At 37.2% G+C, this 20,780-nt stretch overlaps 1 protein-coding gene across 1 annotated transcript in view; it reads left to right on the top strand.

The window, feature by feature from the left end:
• Nucleotides 1–9,275, top strand: part of DOK6 (docking protein 6) — a 242,524-nt gene extending 233,249 nt beyond the window's left edge. The window contains exon 8 of the mRNA XM_058832536.1: nt 8,968–9,275. Within this exon, the coding sequence (XP_058688519.1) occupies nt 8,968–9,107 (140 nt within the window). The 3' untranslated portion in view covers nt 9,108–9,275. The remainder of the gene's footprint in view (nt 1–8,967) is intronic.
• The last annotated feature ends 11,505 nt before the right edge of the window (nt 9,276–20,780 follow it).

Here is a 20,780-nt window from a genome sequence, read left to right as displayed (position 1 = left end):
CTGTTACATCAGTGATATGTTTAGGCATTGATTTTTTTAACAATCTATCTGATAAAATCTCTCTTTTGAGTGGGCATTTAGTTTGGCTGTAATGAAAACACAACTTAAACATTTTGAGGATGAGAAAAGTGAGCACTAAGCTAACAAATTGGTAAAACAGGATGATAACACCACATACATAGCTACCTGCTTTAAATTATTCTGGTGCATGTACGTTGCAAAGATGTAAAAGAAAATTATACTCCAAATCAATTTCTGCCCAGAGATCTACCATCAGTTGACTGTCATAATGACTTCATGCTCTACCCAGGAGTCAAAAGCAGATAGCAAAGTGTGGAGCTCAACCTACTTAAACATGGCAGAAAATTATTTAAGAAAAAGTAACTCAATGCACACAATTTTATCTGTCCTTCACATTTGTTTCTTTTTTTCACTATCTTTATATTCTTCCTGCTTTTCAATTATCCCAGGAGCAGGCTAATTTTTCTGAGTATTTTCTTTTGTTGGTTTGTTATGTCTCTATGACACAAAATAAACACTAAAATAATTTTCCTGTTGGGGTTTTCCGTAGATGTTGTCCCTTCCCCGCACTTTAGCCTCTTCCATATGCACCTAGGATCACAGCTTTCTTTTCTTCTTATTTCTTGCATTTTGCAATAGGATCTCATTCAAATGTTCCTTGAAGTGAAGGAAATGGTCACTTGAAGAAATTTCTCCTCTGCCTTTTTGGTTTTTTCCTTAATATTACCAACATGGAATGTCTGCTTTGTGAAGTTTCTGTTTAAAACATTCATTGAGTTTTGAGCTTGAATACGAAATGAAACTATATGCATTATGTATAAAAATGCTTAGTCTTTGTTTACTTTTGTGGTGAATGAAATAAATTTACTTGGCACAGGCACAAGTTCAGAAACAGCTAGTATACTCATTACAAACCTCGATTTTACAACTTATGTGGAGATGTTTTATAGTAGGTTTTATATTAGTTTCTGGTTGACTGAGCCTGTGGTTTAAAGGATAAATTAGGCCAGGGATGCTAGCCACCTTGGACAAAGTACTCAGCCTCTTCAGGTAGCTTTTTTAGGGCACTCATTCAAGATTTTATTTGCTGTTAATTAACTTGCTGGCATTTTGATACATTTCAGTATTAAACTGCCCACATTTCCTCTAGAAAGCTTTTCTTCAAGGTCGTGATGCCTGTATCTTTCAGTACAAAACAAAATCCTTGACCACAGTCACTTTTCCATACACACCAATTTTGGATCATCTGTGTAATGGTTCAGAGAAACCTGCAACTCTCCTAACTTAGTGCAAGTCAGGAAGAGCAGCTCAATACTTTCTTTAACTGATAAAAAAAAAAAAAAAGAATATTTTTCTCTCACAAGAAAAATGGCTGAAAAGAAAGTATTTCATTGTACTACAAAATAGTTTGTGGTGCAAGATGAGGCTGCTCAATTCCAGGCTATCAGGTTTCCCTGAAAAATACTTTTAAATCAAGAAACTAAAAATTCAAAGTATCACTGCAGAAAATTTCACTTCCATAGAATCTATGAGACCAAACTCAGAAATCCTTCTTTCTGAGAGTCTTCATCTGGAAAATTATATTTGTTTTGTAGCAAAATTGGACCATGGCCTAATTCTGTGTCAAGTGGGAACATGATTAAACCTCCTTCAACTGTTCTGGCATAGTTAAAGAGCTGCACTCAGGACAGAGGGTGAGAGGAGGCTGGTTTAGTACTTCAACATTAGCACTAGTGTAATAAGCTGCAATGACAAAATGAATTAATCTCTGCAAGGACTGGTGTGGTTTCTATATGGAAGACAACATAAGAAAGCTAACTACAAGTTTATTATGCTTACATGCACATTAGCTCAGAGCTCCAAACTATAGAAATTGCTGCTCCACCTTTCTCTTAGTTAAAATCCATGAAGTTCAGGCACACAGGCCTACAGATACAGATAATAAATAGAAGAGCACAAGTCAAAGAGCTATAATATGTAAAATAGATCAGTTTTTCTGAATATGTGTCAGATTTTGGCTGCAGAAACATGAGCAGAAGGGGAAAGGACCATTAGGTAATTTGGGATGTGTAAATAACTTACTTTTCCCTGCCCTGGGTGGAGATGTAAGGTAGCAGGGATTTATATGTGTCTCTTCCCTTTGTAAACACATGTAAATGCCTTATTAAGAAAAAAATCCTAATGGAAACCAATTAAACTTAGAGAACAAGATAAACCTACTCATCCTTGAGAAAGATGTGGTTGATGATCTAATATTTCTACAATTTATCAACTTGTGATAGTCTAAGTAGGTGATTCACAGGTTAAGTGCAGCAGGGCAGCAAGTATTTATAAACACTTCCCAGGAAAACACAGCAGCAATTAAGCTGGCCTGGCCTTCAGTCAATGCATTGTCTTTAATTACATGTTTCAAGATACTGCTTTTAAATAGCCTACTTTAGGTAGGGATACAGATGAAATAATGCCTGTTTTTCCTGTGTATAATATTTACAAGCAATTCACACTGTAGGTATTGAAACAATTTTTCTGTGTTTCAAAATATTGACATGTAGACATGCTCTTCATGAAACTCCAGCATTCTTGTGCCAAAATTGGAATGTTGAAAATCAGCATATTGCAAATTTACTGGTCTTAAACTGGCAATCCTGCAGTCTCTTCTGCATGCATATATAAAGTTCCTTCTTTTCTAGAGGAGGACTTGATGACAATGCCAAAGACTTTTAAGTTAAATAATAATTTCCCAGTTTTGGAAAGTGATATGGCTCTGTTGCAAATATATACCTACTCAACTACTTACTAATCTTGATGCTGCATAAGAAAAAAGTTACTGTTTTTATTTCAAATTCTGAGGAAAATAAAAATATCTTTCAATTAAGAAAGGAAAATAAATATTTCAAAAGGTGGGTGAGTGTTTGTCGTTCACTCTCTTAATAGAGAGTGAATGTATCCTATTCTCAATTTAAATTAATTTTATTGAAAAGTATTTATAATAAACAAACTAAACTGTTTTCTTAAAAATCTGTTGTGAAAATTAGGTGTCTTGATATTCTTTCTCCCTTCAGAAAGATATATGTATCTGATGGAATTAAATCCAAAATTATTTTAGAATATATGAAAATTGGAGCCCAGCTGTGCTCCCTGGAGTTTTTATTCCAACTGCAGTTAAATTCAAAGGAAAATTTGTATTTCTTTATTTGGAACTGCAACAGGCCCACAGTTTCACTTTCAATAAGTATATGGAAATCAATATGCTGTAATGTAGTTTATGCTTTTTTTCAGTTTCCATCTGCTGCCTTCCATTGCATCTTTTTGTGAGTGACAGCATAATAATTGCTGTACCAATTAATGCCCTTCCAATCCAACTGCATCATTACTGCAAAATAAATGTTTTGCTTTGTAGCAGTTTGTCCTGCTATGAAACTTTGCTTTAGTTATTCCAATCATCTAACAGCAGAAAAGGAAAAGCTGCTTTGTCATCAGTTGCTCAATAGAAGACACTGTATATTCAATACAGAGAGTTGGCAGAATTTTAACCAGTATCAATTTATAAATAGGATAGCAGCAATCATTTATTTTCTGCCTTAAATGAAAGTATCCTTTTTGATGCAATAATGGCCACTTAACTGATTTGAGACCAAAGTAGGGGGTTTTTTTGGAGGAATGTTTCTTCTTTATCCAGTATAAAATATGGAGTCTCTTTCTTTGCAACAAAAGCTCTTAGAGGATAAAAGCTTCCATCTGAAATAAGAAGTCATAAAAATTTAGTTCTTTTCAGTAAGTGTAATTTTCCCTAGAGGAAAAATGTTCAATGCATAGCTACAGTGCCTTTTGCACTCTGTCTCGTGTCTTAACAAAAATGCTGCAAAGAATATCAGAGGTTGAAGCGCTTTGAGACAAGCTTCCCCATTCAAAAGATATCCTCAGTGCAATCTCTGGGCCTCCTCTGGTACAAGTAGGAACTTTCACTGTTATTGGGAACGTCCTTAGAGAACACAAGTCTAGATTAAAGACTGGTTCTAGTTTTGGGAACTTATCTGGCTCATGAGTTGCATTTATGTTGTTCAGTGAGAATTGTGTGAGGAAACAACATAGAGCTAACTTCTTCTTACTAATGCTTCATTCCTGAAACATCTGTTAGCTAATTGGGTTTTTTCCACCTTCTTGCACTATCCTTTGTGCAATGATAAAATATCATCATCTCTGTTTCCCTGCTTCCCAGACGGTTGTGTTTATTGTGAACAACAGAATTTTCCAATTAATATTTCTAAAAAGAAACAACTGCTTTACAATTAAATGATTGATTCACATTGTTTATTCTTAGCTTGCAATGATTGATTCACAGAAATTTCTTTTGATCAGGTTTGTTTTTCTACAGAATTTATAGAAACATCTATAGCAATTGCAGAACTCTTGAAATCATAAAGTCTCAGAGACACCCAAATTCAAAACACAGTACTAATAAAGATACTCAGTTGGCTTTAATGACTTCAATTTTGTGCTCATAATCTTGGAAATGGAAATATCAAATTTTATTTTCAAAACTAAATTTATTATTCTTACCTAGTAAAATAGAAATGCATTAGAAGTACATCCTTTTGTTTGTAAAGTCATCTGTTCAGAGGTTAAGAAATCCCAGATGAAAGCTTGCTGCGCATCTGCAAATGTCTTTATTTTTAGCTAATGGCTATCTCATATAAAGTAATTAAAGGCCTGCAACAGACGCCAAAACACAGGAGTCTCTGATTCTATTAATTTTTAATCACTGTATTGCAGAAACATAAACTTATATTAGATCTTGTATGGGAAAAGCTTAGTCGCGGGCTTTCAAAAGTGCTCCTGCATCAGAGCTGTGAGCAGTCTGGGGGTGATGGCATTCACCTGCATTTGGTGGCACATTGCTCACAGGTCATCATCCGCCTAACAAACCATCTGGCAGGGAAACCAGCCTGAGGAAAAACCTGCCATCTCTTCCCCTTGGCTGCTTGTTCCTGCTCCTCAACTTTGCCGGCACAGAGATTTGTAGGGCTCTTGCAAACCAGACGACCAAAGTGCTTCAGTCTACAAAGCAGCTTTTCAGTTTCAGTGGCTCCACTGAGGGACAGTGAACAGCAGTGTCAATACAGAGCAGAAAGGGAACATTTTCAGCTGATTTTCCACGGGAAGTGTAATGTTGAACCTTACCCACAGGCAGAGGGGAATTTTAACACAGGATTTGTACATCAGAGATGAGTGCTGTAACAAAAGAACATCAGATGAGAGTCCCTTGAATTCTTGTATTGGAATATAAAGTGACCTTTATTTCATTTAGAAAAGAAAAAGGGTTGGCACCTGCCTTCTGGTTAAGAATTTGAATTCTGAATCTAAAACAGAAACATTTCCCAATAAGCTGCAGTAAGCGAGCTTTTAAAGCTTATCCCTGGATCTCTTCTCCTTTTTTTTTTTTTTTATTTTCATTTAGCTTAGTACTGCAAGTTTTCTCTCAGAAGTTGTGATCGATCTACTTATATGTACATCAGTCACTGCTGTTACTAGGAAACCATTGGGTTTTTCCTCTGAAGGATTGTTATAAATAAGCACCATGCCATGAAATAAGATCCTTGCGTATACTGCCTCTGCTTCCAACATAATTAAGATCAGGAAAAATCTAATTTAATGTAATTTGCTGCGTTACATTACATTTTCTTGATGGATCATTCATACCTAATTGCTTTGGACTGCAGTTTCATTGCATTCTATAATCCTGAGAGTAAATTTGAATAAAGGATGAAGCAGGCTGAATAATACTTCTGTTTCTGAGGTCCTGTCCTGGAACAGGAAAAAAAGCAGCTGTTCCTCTGTAAGACACGGGGAAAAAAATCTCTCCCAGCTCTGTTGGTGTCTTCAGGTCATGAAGTCTGCGTGAATCAAATTAATCTTATGCTGACTTCAGAAGAATTGGAGGGAAGAGTTAGTTTTGTGTTCTTAAAAGCAGCTGTGGTACCAAAGAGCTGCAAAATCCACAGTGTTCTTCTTCTCTCTTAATCTTTTAAGGCCCAAATATGACTGAAGCAGGAAATTTAGGAAGCTGTGGAACTTTAATCCTTTACTGCAAAAACTTTACCTGTATCTTTAGTTTCAAAATCCTTACTGTTGACATAAAGTGTAACTTTGGAGACACCTCAGTACGTAGGGCTAATAAGTCTGACCAGCTGTATGAATATTAAAATTATATTTAGGAATGAAAATAAAAGAAACTATTATAATACAGAATTTCCAGTATATGATATGCCGAATTTTAACAAAAATATTAAAAATGCCCTAAATTTTGGAAATTTGCTACTTAAAAGTCTTAAGTCAACTTGGAACCTTTGGTCTATTTTATTATTTTTCCATCATTTTCTTATTAATTTATTGAAGTACATTAATATAATTAATTGGTTTTTTTAAAATATAAGTTGAAAGTAAATATATTGCCTATGTCCATCCTTTTCAAACTCACAACTTTTCTATTAGCCATAGCTTTCTCATTTCATTTGAACCAATGTCCTCTATTCTTTTCATTATTATTTTCATAAATTGATGTCATACTGTTCAGCTTGAGCCTCAACCAGAAATCTTAGACATCTTGGGTCTGTTAAGTGTGCCTTAATCTTTTTGATCTGTCTGTCTCTCTTATCTTTCACAACATATCCTGGCACTTAGGAGAGAAGCCACTTCTCCTCATTAACCTCTTTGGTTGCAGAATGGCAAAAATCAGCCCTATTGTGACATATAAGATCTAAAAATTTTCTTTTAAAGAACAGCAAGGGATGTGCTGGCTTGTGAGGCATATAAACAGGAAATGAAAGACCTGCCTTTAATTTCCTTTTTAACTCTAATAGGTTCAAATTCACACATTCTAAGACACTGCCTGAATTCCTTAGCTAGAAATTAGTGGCTAGAAATTAGTGTACTAGGGGCACTCTTCATCACTCCATTAAAGCTACACTATTCTACAAAAGTGGATTTATAATTAATTTTACAAGATACAGCACATTACACAAATAGGTCTGAGTTTAGGGAACTCTGTGGATGGTAAGTCTTTATACTCTTGCCTGTTGTCACAGGGATTGTTTTATACTCTTTGGATAAAATAAATGAAGAGAATGAAGGCAAGTTATACCTTGACATACTTTATTTATCTTTATTAATAGGAAAGAGACAAATTTTTCATAGGAAAACATGTGCTGGTTTAGCAGCTCCTTATGGCATTTAAAAGACATGTGATCCTAACTTCTGGGTAAAAGGAAAGCAAGTGCTTACATCCTGAGAAGGAAGTGTGGCAGATTTGGAACACAAAATTAAAATCTAGAACCATTCATCTTCTCATGTTTAGGTTTGCATTAGATTAAGAAATAAACTGACAGTAATTGTGATGTAATCTGAAGTAAAAGTAAAAAATTAATAAAGGCCTTATTTAATATCATGGTTAAAAGTTGGTCAAAGCGGTAAAACCTTTAAGACTATTCACAAACATTATCAGCTCCTGTGTAGCTCAGAGCTCACAGTCACCATAAACATTAATTCAGTTTGATGCAAAAGCTTCTTGAAGCAGAAAACATTTAAACCTTTCATCTCAGTCAAGTTTTGGTGGACAATGCCAACTTAACCCAATGAAAGAATAGTAAAAATACACATAGAAATCTCACCCTGCTTGTTTGTGCTGTGAAAGGGATTTTGTGATAACTAACATGCCACTGGGAATTCAGGTTCTGGTTTTATTGACTTCAGTGTCACTAAGATGTAACTTTTATTCTATTTTTCACTTAGTTGGGTGTCTTGGTCCCAGCACTGCTCTGATAGTCTCATGTGCAGGGGGAATCATGGGATTTTTTTTAATGAGGAAGTCAGTAACATGTTATGATCGAACTTTTCCAAATGCAAGTTTAGGAAATGTTTTCCCAAATCTGATGAACATCATCCTTGGTTCCAGCACTACTGGACCAGCTGCTAACTGTTCTAAAACACGTCAGCATGAGCAGAATTCTTTAGAATTTGAGTCTATAGCATTGCAGCTATTTTTTAATATCTATGTGGTTGACATAAAAATATGATTTTGCATTCCTACAGTTAATAAGAATATTAAGATGTTTTTAAAAGCATTGTGTAAAACCATTTTGGATTCAAGCTTCAATATACATTTAAAAAAAAAAAAAAAAGATTCATTGCATGAAGAGATGTACTTTGGAAGTTTATTTTTTGTTACTAATTAAATCTCAATTTCAAAAGGAAATATGAAGTAGGAAAAGTATCAGGTTGTAGAATTGGGTCATCAGGGTTACCTGAGTTTCATCACTGGCTTTTCACATGTGGTTTCCCATCTTGCTGATTAAAGCCATGGTTGTATGAGATTTGCAAGCCCATCTGAAAATGCATCTGGCACATCCTCTTCCCAAGCAGTATCCTGCCATGTGCACCATATCCCACCTCCAGGACATTTTGGAATGACAGTAGTGCTGTGCTTACCTGACAAACGGGCATCGTGTTCAAAGGACAGTAAGTAAATGAAGTGGCGCTTGTGGGACTAATCCCTTTGAGACCCCTGGCATTACTTTCACAGGCAGTGCTTCAGGTAAAAAAGATGTGCACTAGTTATTTGTCAGTCCTAACTGACATAACTAAGACTTATTAAGTAGAAAATACACAAATATGACACTCTTAAATTTTGAAAAAGAATTCTGACCCTAAATTATGCCTGAGTTGGGTCTGGGACCTTTTGCCTTGGCTAGGACTATGCCAGCCACTTGTGCCCTCAACCACAGGAAATACCCTCTTTTGCAGCTCCAGGAGAGACCGATGAAGCACGTCTGTTCTCCAGGCCCCCTGGCACCGCGGGGCAGTATGAAGTTAATCCACTGGAGTCTGTGTCCGTGCTGAAAGGCTTCACAGCCCGGTTACATCTTTTGTGTTCGTGTCTCCCCGCTCTAGGTCACAGCCTCGGCTCAGCGAAGGTGTCCCGGGCGCAGACATTTCCCAGCTATCCGTCGGAGCAGGGCGAGGAGCACCAGCAGTCGCTGTCGCTGGCCAGCAGCTACGCCTTCAGCTACGGCTCGGGGCTGGTGCAATGACAGCCGGGGGCTGCCGGCCGAGATGGACAGTTGAGCCTGGAGCCTCCCGCCAGGGCCGGGGAGCCGCTGGCCCCCTCTGCACCCACCATTTGCCGTGAAAACTGATGCCTACCAGCTCCAGCCGGGGCACCGCCAATGCGGAAACCCGGAGAGGCGGCTTCCCCGAAGCAGAGGCTAAGTCTTTCTTTATTTATTTTGCCGTTCCTTTTGTCGATATGTTCGGAAAGGAGGGGGTTGGGGGGTTGGGGGGAGGGAGGAAGGGGGACACGTCTGTGTTGTAAGAAAGTGGTGGAAACAAATGAAACTGTATTGGTTGGTGTGAAGGTTTCTGCATGACCGGAGAAGGTCCCTTCTGGGGCTCCATTGCAATGGCGCATTTGACATTGGGGCCTTCCTTCCCGCCCTCCCTTCAGCAGGCCAGCCTGTCTTCATCCACAACCTCTGTAGGTCCTTGCCACAGCCTACAACTCCCACTGGCGTCGCTGAAATGTCGCCAGCTCAAGATGCAGTGTCAGAGCTGCAGGGGTCACCTTCAGATCCGAGTGGGTTCACTCACTGCCCTAGAGGTTGGTTGGGTGTTTTTTGAGCCAGACACCAACAAATACTGGACTAGCAGGCTGATACGTTTTGTCAGGAATAGGGTTTGATGCATTAAGGTAAGGTTATTGCCTGGTCCAGCTCTAATCTTAAATTCCTGGGGCACAAATTCATCCCTTACACATTCTCATGATGCCCCTAAGAGCTGTGAATATCCCTACGAGCAGCACAGTCTTGTCCTCAGAACTGCTGCAAAGTCTTCTTGTTCGCAAACTATTTAGGTAACCATGCCTGCAAGCCTAACTTAAAAAGCGGGAAAACTGTTCTTCAAACAAAAAAAAGTGGGCCACTTGCCCAGCTGGCAACCACCTGTGCCACGGCTGGGCCAAACATGGTAGAGCCGAGCTCTGGTCTTGTCCTTCTGGTCAGCGTTACTTTGATTTTCTGTGTTTCCTTCTCAGATTTCTGTTCTAGATGCACATTGTATCTTGTATGATCACGTGTCAGGCATCTGTTTACTTTCAAAAGGAGGATGAGTACCTCTCAATGGAAATTTTCTGTCTTTGGAAGACGTCTTTAAAAAATGAACTGTAGTAGGTGTTTGTAATCAGTAATGAGGGAATAAGTTGGAAGGCATACCTGTAGGTGGGGAATGAATTTTATCTATCCTGAACATTTAGACTTTTGTAACTGTTATGAAATATTTATGTACTCCTTGTGATGCCCTGAAATGTTTGAAAGTGTGAGGAGAAAAATCTGCCCTCTTGTTATGATCTGAGGAGCCTTGTATTCTGTTCCCAGTGTGAAACTATTGCCATGATTACCAGAGGGATTCAGCTCATTGGTTATTTCTCAGGACAGGTTGAGGAAATGTATCAAGGAGGAGACACATAGACTCTTTTCCAATTAAACAATCGGATTTATGTACTATAATTTAACTGAAAAAGTGCTGTTGGGTTGTTTTATATATGCACATTATATATATATATATATGTATTAAAAGGTATGGAAGAAACTTCTGCTTTTGATTAAACATTTACTGATATGGTATGGTCAGCATTCCTCCAGCCATTTTCCTGGCTAAGAGACCTCGCAGACTTACAGCTTTCTACACCTCAGTGAACGGCTGCTGAATAAAAAAGCTTTGTGATCCACTTGAATGAAACAATTCTACCCAACCACAATCACCTTTATTTATTTTTCCCGTTTTTCCTTGTCTCATTCACTACCTCCTTTCCTTCTCACAGTGCTGCCATACTCAGGAATAGAATGGCTCCCTACAGAGAGTATTTTGATGAGGTAAAATGAAAAACTGCTCTCCCATGCTGTCCAGACGCTGTACCTATGGTTCTCTCAAAGCTGTACCCACCAAGGAAGCTTCATTCACACTTTTATTTAAGAAAATGATTCGGCTGACATTTTGCTTAGGGAAAATTTCCAATTTGCAAACATTAAATGCCAAATGTGACACAAAAGGTTAGATATTCTGCTGGTGTAATTCTGTTACTCAGCACAGCTTTGCCAAATGTTTGCCTTTTGGGGAAATGGTCAGTTATTTTTATTCCTTTGCAACTGGGATTCTTTCACGTGCCCTAAGAATATATATATTTTCTTTGAAACTCGTTAGATTAAGTTTGCAATATGTCCTACAGGTTTCAATGCTGTGTCCAAGTAACTTTTTTCTTCTGTGACTTAAATACTAGTCATTTAATAATTAATATTCTACATAGTCAAAAAGTGGGGAAAAGGCAAAACAGATGAATATCATAACTACTTTATAGTTCCAGTGTCCATTTACTTTAAGAACCTGTCTAAATCCTCAGCCTAGTACTTCAGCTGTATTCCGATAAAAAGCATAAAGTCTATATAAAGTTCTCTTTTCGTTTCCCGGGGAACAATTGCTGTCTGTGGCTTTGTCTTCCTATGCAGTAAATGAGTATCATCAAGTTAATGAAAATGTAGATGCTATTTTCAAAGAAAACACACCAAAAAAGGGAGGGAAGGGGGCATTATAGCAGTTTTGGCTATATATATGGCCATATATAGTAGTTTTACTAATCATTTTGCTTTTATTGTGTAATGCGGTCATCTTCTCAACTCATACATTTATAAAATGTGAGGTCTCATACAATACCCAGAAAATTGAACAAAGCTGCAGAACACAACCAATCTATAGCAAATCTGACCTGTTTGGAACCTGTTTCTTGTAGAGACCGAACATAAGCACACTAGAATTTGAAAATGAAGGTGCAGCTTTACAATGTACTAAGTTGTCTAAGACAACTGGTAACCTGAAGCACAAAAATATTCAGGATCCAGTGGATGCTGCCGCACTCCAGAACAGCAGATGATATCACTGTTACATTGGTGTATTCACATAGCTTCCACAAATGTTCCTCAGAAAAGCTCCATGAGAACCAGGCAGACACTGTGACAACAGTTTGACAGAAAATCCTGTTTTCATGGAATTGCTTTAATTCCTGGCATATGCCTGTTGATTACCTAAGTGATGGCCACTGAGACTACTTTGTACAGCTCCTAGTGCTTCCACCAGAAGGAAAACTCTCTTTTGAAGCACATGGTAGAGCTGCTTGCCTAGAGACTATAACGGCCTTTAAATAGACCCAGGGACCCCATGGGACCCTGTTCCAGTCTCGGCTTTCTTCCTGTGCAAGGCACACAGATAAGACGTCTACTACTGACCCAAGAGTTGCTCTCTGTTTTCAGCTAATGAGCTGTGAAGGGATGGAGGGCAACAAAATGTCTTCAGTGGCAACCAGGTGCAGCTGGTACAAATTGAACTTAGCATTAGTACATGATAAAGTAGAAGAAATAAAATAAAGCCTTCGCTTTTATTTTGGTTCTGAGGATGTGTTATGAATATATAACTGTAACCATGATTTACAATTTTTTTACATCACCCTTTGATAACAATATATTCACCCTTATGAACCAATAACACATGGCATCACTAAATATAGTTGCTAATATATCTTAACTGTGAATGTTATAGATTGATGCATGCTGGTACTTTTGATTTTGAAGTCACTTGGTGCAGAAAAAGTGAAATTGAAAGAGACTGCTAATAAATCATCAAATGGTGCTAAGGAACTTGAATAATCACATTTTTTAAATAGCTATATGTCATTATTTATAGTTTAAATTGTCTGTGAGTGTACTCATTTCAAACAATTTCATCTGCCTATGTAAAGAAAAAGAAAAGAAAATCTCTTGTAGCAGGGAGTTTGCTGTTTTACTGAGTAAATATTTAGAAATTATTTTTTGTGGCAGGTGCATGGTCACGTGTATCAAGTTCTGTCCTGAGAGGTTTTGCTGGGTTTGCTTCCTTCTTTTTTTGTTCTACAAAAGCTACAAGTAAAGCTTGAAAATGTATTGACAAACCAAAGAAGTTTGTTGATACGTTGACAATAGCTGCTCTTTTCTGTTTTGTCAAAAGTCTACCATGACATTTCAGGAAAATACTTCATTCCACAACACATATATGGAAATCCTGTTGGGATGCAGAAAACTATAATCAAGTTTTGTTCTAAGTTAATAAGACTTTGCTGGAAGAGGGGTTGAAATTGAGTATCTGAGGGCAAAAGTGTTTTGAAGTGCTCTCTATAGCAATAATTTAAGTACAAAATACAGCCTTCAGGCACCTATTTATTTAGAAGTTGCCAAGTGCAGGCTATCTGTGAGGACCCTTACCTGCTTACGGCAAAGAGAAAAAAAGGTCAGTCATTAATCATATCTGTGTATTGCATTTATCAGAAAAAAAATTACTTCATGTTTGTTTAGCTATCCAGTCTAACAGGTAACGCTATGAGAGTAGGGTTTCTTGAGATATTTGATCTCTAGGAACTGAAAAAGCCAATCAGCCTGTAGCATATGAACCTCTTCTCAGACTTAGCTCACCAGCCACATGTGCTAGTTTTCAGCTGGTAACCTAGAAACTGCAGGGTAGTTTTCCATTAGAAAATATAACTGTCTTGAACAGCTGTGCATTTTAGCATGAAATATAGAATTATTTACAAAATACTAAAAAGGAAGGAGTAATGAGTTCCAATTAATCTCTGCTTTAGTGTTTAATATCAGTGTATTTTGGCTCCTTTTTATATCTGCTGCAAAGAAATAGTGTGGCTTTTATCCACACACAGAATGGAGTGAACAGTGGAAAAAGTGTGAGAAGCTGCTCTTTGATTACAAAAATAGATCCAGCACTGGAAAATTTCATTTTTCCATACATCATCCAAATACTTGTGACTTTTTCCAAACACACTTATTGCACAACAGGATATATTAGAATTTTACATTTTTCACCACGGAGAACTGGTCAGAATGCCTGCCTATGTTTTGTAAGTAGAAGATAATGACTGTGTGACACCACTGTAGTGACATAACTTTAAAATAAAAGGGCTGGATGTATGAATTCTGCAGTTATAAAGTCTTGCAGTACATGAAGGGCGCTGTGTTTATTCTTGATATTATAAATAAATGCTCATTTTTTATTTTAGATAAAAAGGTGAGGTGTATTGAAAACAAGGACAGGTTTATGGTGGAATGAAAGAAACCATAAAGAATGCCGACTCCCTTGTTATAACCAAAAGTTTGTCTCCATGTCCAGGTCTGTAAAAGGTGATGGATGAAGGTGCTTTGTATTCAACAATTATTTAAATTGCATTGTGCTTAGAAACCTAAGTATTAGAATCTGCTGGTGAACAGGTGCTGTTGAAGAAAATGGAGGTTTCACTTTGCAAAGATCTTTACATGCTTATGCAGCTCAACAGATTTTTACAGACACAATTAAAACAGATACGAAAGCAACTGAGGTTTAAGTATGATTAAAAATAATTAAATCATTTTACAATGTCCATATTGTTATGAATGTTGCAAGCTGCAATGGAGACAATATTTCCTTTTTAACTGAATGTAAGCTCAAAAAATAATAGGCTCTCTAATATGAAGAAGTTAATAATTTTAAATATCACATTTAAAGTCCCAAAGAATGAAATTCATCGGGGTTTTTTGTTGCTTTGATACAGAAATCCTCATGAGGTTCAACAGATTTACTATGTTCTCTTACAATCCTGAGATTGTCAAGTGCATTAATATATTTTACAGCAGATCTTTTCCTGTGAGAATATTTGACATGAATGAAGTTAATTTTTAATCAGCTGACACATTGTTTTCAGTCTTGTTAAAAATTTTATGATAGCAAGACAGAGTGGGCATAGAAAATAGCACAAAATTAATTGGCTGGTTTGGCAATTCCATACCAACAACCAAAATAAGGGTTTCAGTTAAACATTTATTTTCATCATGGCTCCTATACTTAAAACAGAATAAATTACATAAAATAAAATTATCCTTGGGGATGTTAATTGTTGCATTTCCCGAGTTTCCATAGATGGTGGGCTGTGACAGGAGATATCCAGAACAGTTTTTTTGAAATTGTTCTGATTTGAGATGGTTACCAGAAAAAAAACACATTTAAAAAAAAGTGTTATGACTTCTTACCAAAGAATGATATAAGCTAACCTTTTATTTCTTTGAAAATCATCATTACAGAAAGGTAGAGAAATTTATGAAAGGAAGTTAAAAATGGGATAAGATATCAACAGAAATAAAAACAGATTCTGTAATCTTTAAAAAGATCAGGAGAAATTGGCAAACACTTCAGCACACAGCAGTGGGCCATGTTGAATACAAAACAGTTTCCCATAGCATTCAACTTCTTCTTCTCTTCCTTTTTCAGGAGCTGGAAGCAATGTTGTGTGTTCAGTGTAATTCACAGCTCCAGGTTACTCTGTACTAATGGACTGAAGCCTGACGGGCTCGTTTTCCTTAACCTGGCTGGAAGCTCCAAGCACCAGTCTGCCTAACCTGCATTATGCACTATAGAAAAAACTGTATTTTGCACAGTGCACCACCATTGTTACCACACAACTTTGTGGAACTCACTGCAGCCATATATTGCCAAAAATATGATTTAGGATATTTCACAGCTGATTGAATTCTGGATGATATCTTCCTTTATGATCCATAAAAATACATACAGAGGTGCTCAACCTTTTATTCTTCTAATTACAAAATGTTCTGACAGGGTTCTGTAGGAAAGGTCCTCCCATTCTACCATTGTTGGGTAAATTATAGACGTTTCAAAGAAAATAATAAATGTCTGCTTAAGACAGTTTTATTTCAGAGGAAATAAAAAGGGTATTAAAAGAGATTAATTTTCATTCACGTAAATATTTCTAACATACATTCCTCTTTTCAAATACACATATAGACATCAAAACAAACAGAAAAGTATTGAAGAAAGAAATTGAAAAAAAAGATACTGTGGTTTTTTTATATCTTACTATGATAAGCTATTGATCACTTAAATCCTTTTATAAAGTTTAGTGGTTAATGCTACAAATGAATTATTTAGTATAACAATCTAATTGAATAAAATGTTGAGAGCTGTTAAATACCCTTTAGAACCACTGAGATGCTTTTTTTCTAAAACTACAAAGTTGTCTTTTTAAGTAAGCATAAGGTTAGAAGAAATATGTCAGACATGGCTAGTAATTCATATTAGTTATTTTATCTAACTATACAGGCTAACAATGTGGATAGTGTAGAAATAATCTTTGGAAACTTGTGTTAGATAGATTTGTACACTTTCTTTGGTATTTGTAGCTCAAACATTATATATCCTAAGTTATACGTAGGGATATATAATTGTAAGACTAAAGCACAGATAGTAAGGCAAATCTCCAGCTTTATAAATCGAGCCTAATCAGGGCCAGGAAATTAGCCAGAGAAGTGGCACTAGTCACTCCTGTGGCATGGTGGCTGCCTGCCCCAGTAGTGTCTAGAGATAGATAGAGATAGCTGAGGCTATCTCAATTTTCCTGAGGCTCCCCTGCTTTAAAGGAAGCTTTGGCAAACTCATCACTTGTTTATCCAACCCAGGTGCTCTTCCTCTTCACTCTCAATGCATTGCACTATTAGAAAAGAACAACAACAACAAAAAAAAAGGCAGGGACAAAGGCAAAGACAAGGAGCCTCTTGGTGGGGGAGTGTCCTACCAAGCCCTGCAGCTTCTTCTTCATCCTAAAAATATGAGTTGTTTCTGTGCAGGAGCCCAGCTTCAGAGGGCAGGGGAGAGAGCATGCTTACTTGTCTGATGCAGGCTGGGAGAGAACTGGGAAGGGTCTCCCATTTCCTGAGTGATTTGGCAGGTATGAACCAGCATTTCGTGTGGCAGTGAAAAGCCTGGTCCAGTTTAGCGTTTGGAAGACTGCTGTGGGTCTCTAGCCTTGGGGCAGAACTTTTTGCCTGAGATCTCAAAGGAGCAGTGGCCACCCTGAGCCCACAGATACCCTGACACCACACCCCAGGCACAGTTGTAAAGGTATGTCTTGTGTTCTAGTCCAAAATGGTTCTCCAGGAATGTCTGTGTTTTGGAAATGTCTTTTATGTTGCCTTGCTTACACCTCAAACAATACAGTCCGAGAACTTGGTGGACAGCTTCTACTCTGTAGCCTAAAAGAACATTTTAGCACCTACCTTCTAGACAGATGGGCTGGTTTTGGAAACAATCCTTAGTGTCAGACTTACGGAGCTATTCAGAGGATTAACTCCTATTGAGCATCTCAGCTTTGAAGGAAATTGCAATAGGGTGTACTCACTGAGGCAGAGTTTCAGCTACTGTAAATAAATACCATTGATTTGAGCTTTCACAGAGCTCCATAACAGAGTATATTTAAAGGAGCATGATGCACATAAGACTTAAAAATAAATTTGAAAAATCAGAGTCCTGGTGCCCTGACATCTTTATAATTACAAAAATAATAATAATCATCATCATCATCCTTAAAAAAAACACACACACAAAAAAGCACACAAACAAAACCAAAAAGACGCCCCCCTAGAAATGAAACTGCTAGTGAGATCAATCCTCTGAACAATCCTCTGAATCTGAAATCTTTCCTTTTTCTGAAGTAAGGTTTCTTATTTGGAACTCTCAGGAGTAAACTAGCAAATGCTAGTAGCAGCTATACTTCAACTGTTCTGCCTTCTGTGTTTCCTTGGTCCTCTTCTTCTGTCCCCTCATCCTGGGATAAGACCTGGAGAGGAGGCAGGTCATTAAGCTGCACAGTATAGTTAGAACAAGCTATTTCTGAGCATTCTTGAAAACATGTAGGTGCCTAAAAGAGAAAGTGGCTGGGAATTTAGGTCAGGTGGAGGTCATAAAGAGCTATTGCTGAAAGAGGTCATTGCTGAACTACCCTGCCAAAAGTGGAGGTGTGGAGGAGTCCAGCTTCTTGTGTTCCTTGGTGGGTCCAGCCCTTAAAACAGCGTGTTTCCTCACAGAAACATTGTCTTAGCCCAAGACACACAGCCAAGGGAGAGCAGAAGACTAGCAGAAGGAGCAGTATCATGAAGTTATTACAGTCCCAGAAGTTCCTTAAGGTAAAGGAATGTGTCTGAAATTAATAAAGAAAATAACAGGTTCTAACTTTCACCTTCTTTTGTAGACTGTGAGTTTCTTTCTTGTCCTGTTGATCCAAACTCTGGTGACTGCCTTTCCTACATTCAGAAGTCTTTTTCAAAGAGATGTGAGTTTACACCCTTTAAAGATTTAGTTGTACTGTTAAGCATTGAATAGTCCTTTGAACATCAACTTAAACATTTCCCTTTTTGACCCAATGAAAACATTAATTTTAGTATTATGGAAAGGTTTTAATCTTTTTTTAATCTCTTATATTCATTTTCAAATCACACAGAGAGTAGTTACCCTAGAATACCCTTCAAGGTATTCAACACTCTGTTTTTTAATGACAACACATTTTATTATATTTATTTCCTTTCAGCAAAGTTTCTAAGACCTTAAAAAACCCGTAGAACTATTTTACAGTTTAGATGGTATGCTGAGATGATATCCATGCTACCCATGGTTGTGTCATTTTGCTTCATTGATTCTTTTTTCCTCCCTCTTAACTATTTGAGCGAGTGGTACAGCATGAAATAGCACAGTAATTGTTGAACATAAAATTTCCAAATTACAGTTGATGGAGTTTATTCAAAAAAAAGAAGACATTTACAAAAGGAACGGACAAATCTGTGGGAAATATTGAAACTAAGCAGCAATAAACAATGGTTTGTTTACACTGGAAAATCTATTTACGTAATCCAAACAGCAAACAAACTCTTACTGGGTCCCAACCTACCAGGCTCATAAAATATTTAAAGAGTTCTAATATTACATTTCAAATTGAGCTTTTGAAAGTTTCTCTTGTGTGTAGCTTACTAGTTTTTAAACCAATGAGAATACTGATAAGTTTGGAAGTGTTCTTGGTTTTAACTTGTCACTAGTTCAGCTGCTGTTCACTGATATTACTGTGGGTACAAAAATTAAGCTGTTGTTTTGGGACTGTTTTTTGAAAAAAAATAACCTATTGTTCTTATTATGCTATGTGTGATGTGATTTTCCCTGTGGATTATCCTGGTAGAACTAATGTTTACGGAATTTGAATTAAAACAGATTACATACCTGCAAAGGAGTGCACTACAGATTTTTGTTTCTCTTCAAATCTCAAAAATAAGCAATTGTTTTGAAAAGACAAGCTGAAAGTGCCAGGAGAGAAAAGAAATAAGGGCAGTACCACAAATAATCAAAACAATCTGGTATTCCAGATATTTAACCTCAACCTCTCCCCTTTTTTACCCTCAGTAAAGCAGGGATGTATTTTGACTGTCTCTAAAAGCAGTAAAACAATACCATCTTCTCAGCTTATGGATGTTTGTGTATCTGGACTCCAATTGAGACCTTCTGTGTAATCAAATCCATTACATTGTCATTTTGGCATTTTTCTATCGGGGGATCATGTGTGAAATGACCCAGTGCTACAAGGTTTCATTTGTAAGGCTGTGCACAACTTAGAATTACCTGCTATGACATTTGATAACTCAGGAAATAAACAACCAATGTTAGTAGTATGGTTCTGTGTATCCTCATCACCTAATTTCACATTCAAGCATTTGTATATCTGAAAACCTTCGGCAAGTGAAATTTAAAAATAAACCAAACATCCTCGCAACGTGTCCTTGTTCAGGAGTACAGAAAACCAAAACAAGATGTTTTTAATGGTATATGACATTGTAAACAAATCTTCAGTATAAGTTGAAAGGACACTTTAGTTTAGGATTTTAGATTTTTAGCTGAAGTGTAGAGTAACCACATGATGCTATTATTGCTCAAATAGTGAAGAGAAGCCTTGTGTCCATGTTATTCTCAGAAGAACTTAGGCTCCTATTTTCCTGTGCACGTGAAGAAAGCTTTCCACTGGAGAAGGCTGCGCAAAATGTGCTTTTCACTGTCAGGCTGTGATGCTCTTCCTAGCCAGCCAAGCAGAACCAGTACCTGATTTGTAGGCAGACTCATGATGCCTCCACCACTAACCCCTTTCAAAAAAAACAAAAACAGACAAAACCCCCTGCAAACGCTGTCTCCAGCAACATTTTTATGTGTGCTTCAAGAGAGAAGTGGAATCAGGCATAGGTGGGCCAGGCACACAGTTTGCAGTAAGCAGACATAGATGATTATCAGCTGTCATGGTAACACCTTCGCTTACTGGGATTCTGTCCTCAGTAATTCAGCAGATTTGTAAAAGGCCAAAAGATGCATAGATCCTAATTCTCAGGTCTGCCTTCTAGTTCTGTTTGTTTAAGGATTTATTTTTTTGTCTGTTTGTTCAATTTCTGTGTGATTTCTTCTGTAGGTTTCAGCAGAATATATACATATGCACACATACAGCTACATATGTATGTGTATTGTTTTGTAAATGTTCTCAGTCATGCTTTCTTCTGCTTTGCATCATTTACTCATATACCTTCCATGTTCTCATTTATTTTTTGTGCAATTAAACCTTATAATAAATTATTAAATATAACCTGACAGTGACAGAGTCTTCCTGTTTTGTTTTCTTCTGGGCATGGGGGGGAGTGAAGAGGGTGAAGGAGTCGGGGAGGAGAGCAGGGGCTACACTTCAATTGCATCTCCAAAAAGAAAACACTGAAATTACTGTGGCGAGTGGCAAGAAGCCTGTAAAACCACAAAGCTGTCAGATACCAAGCCGCTGT

Source organism: Poecile atricapillus, chromosome 2 (genome assembly GCF_030490865.1).
Source record: "Poecile atricapillus isolate bPoeAtr1 chromosome 2, bPoeAtr1.hap1, whole genome shotgun sequence".
Classification (NCBI taxonomy): domain Eukaryota; kingdom Metazoa; phylum Chordata; class Aves; order Passeriformes; family Paridae; genus Poecile; species Poecile atricapillus.
Note: the sequence above shows the minus strand (reverse complement) of the source record. Positions and strands in the feature narration are given on the sequence as shown.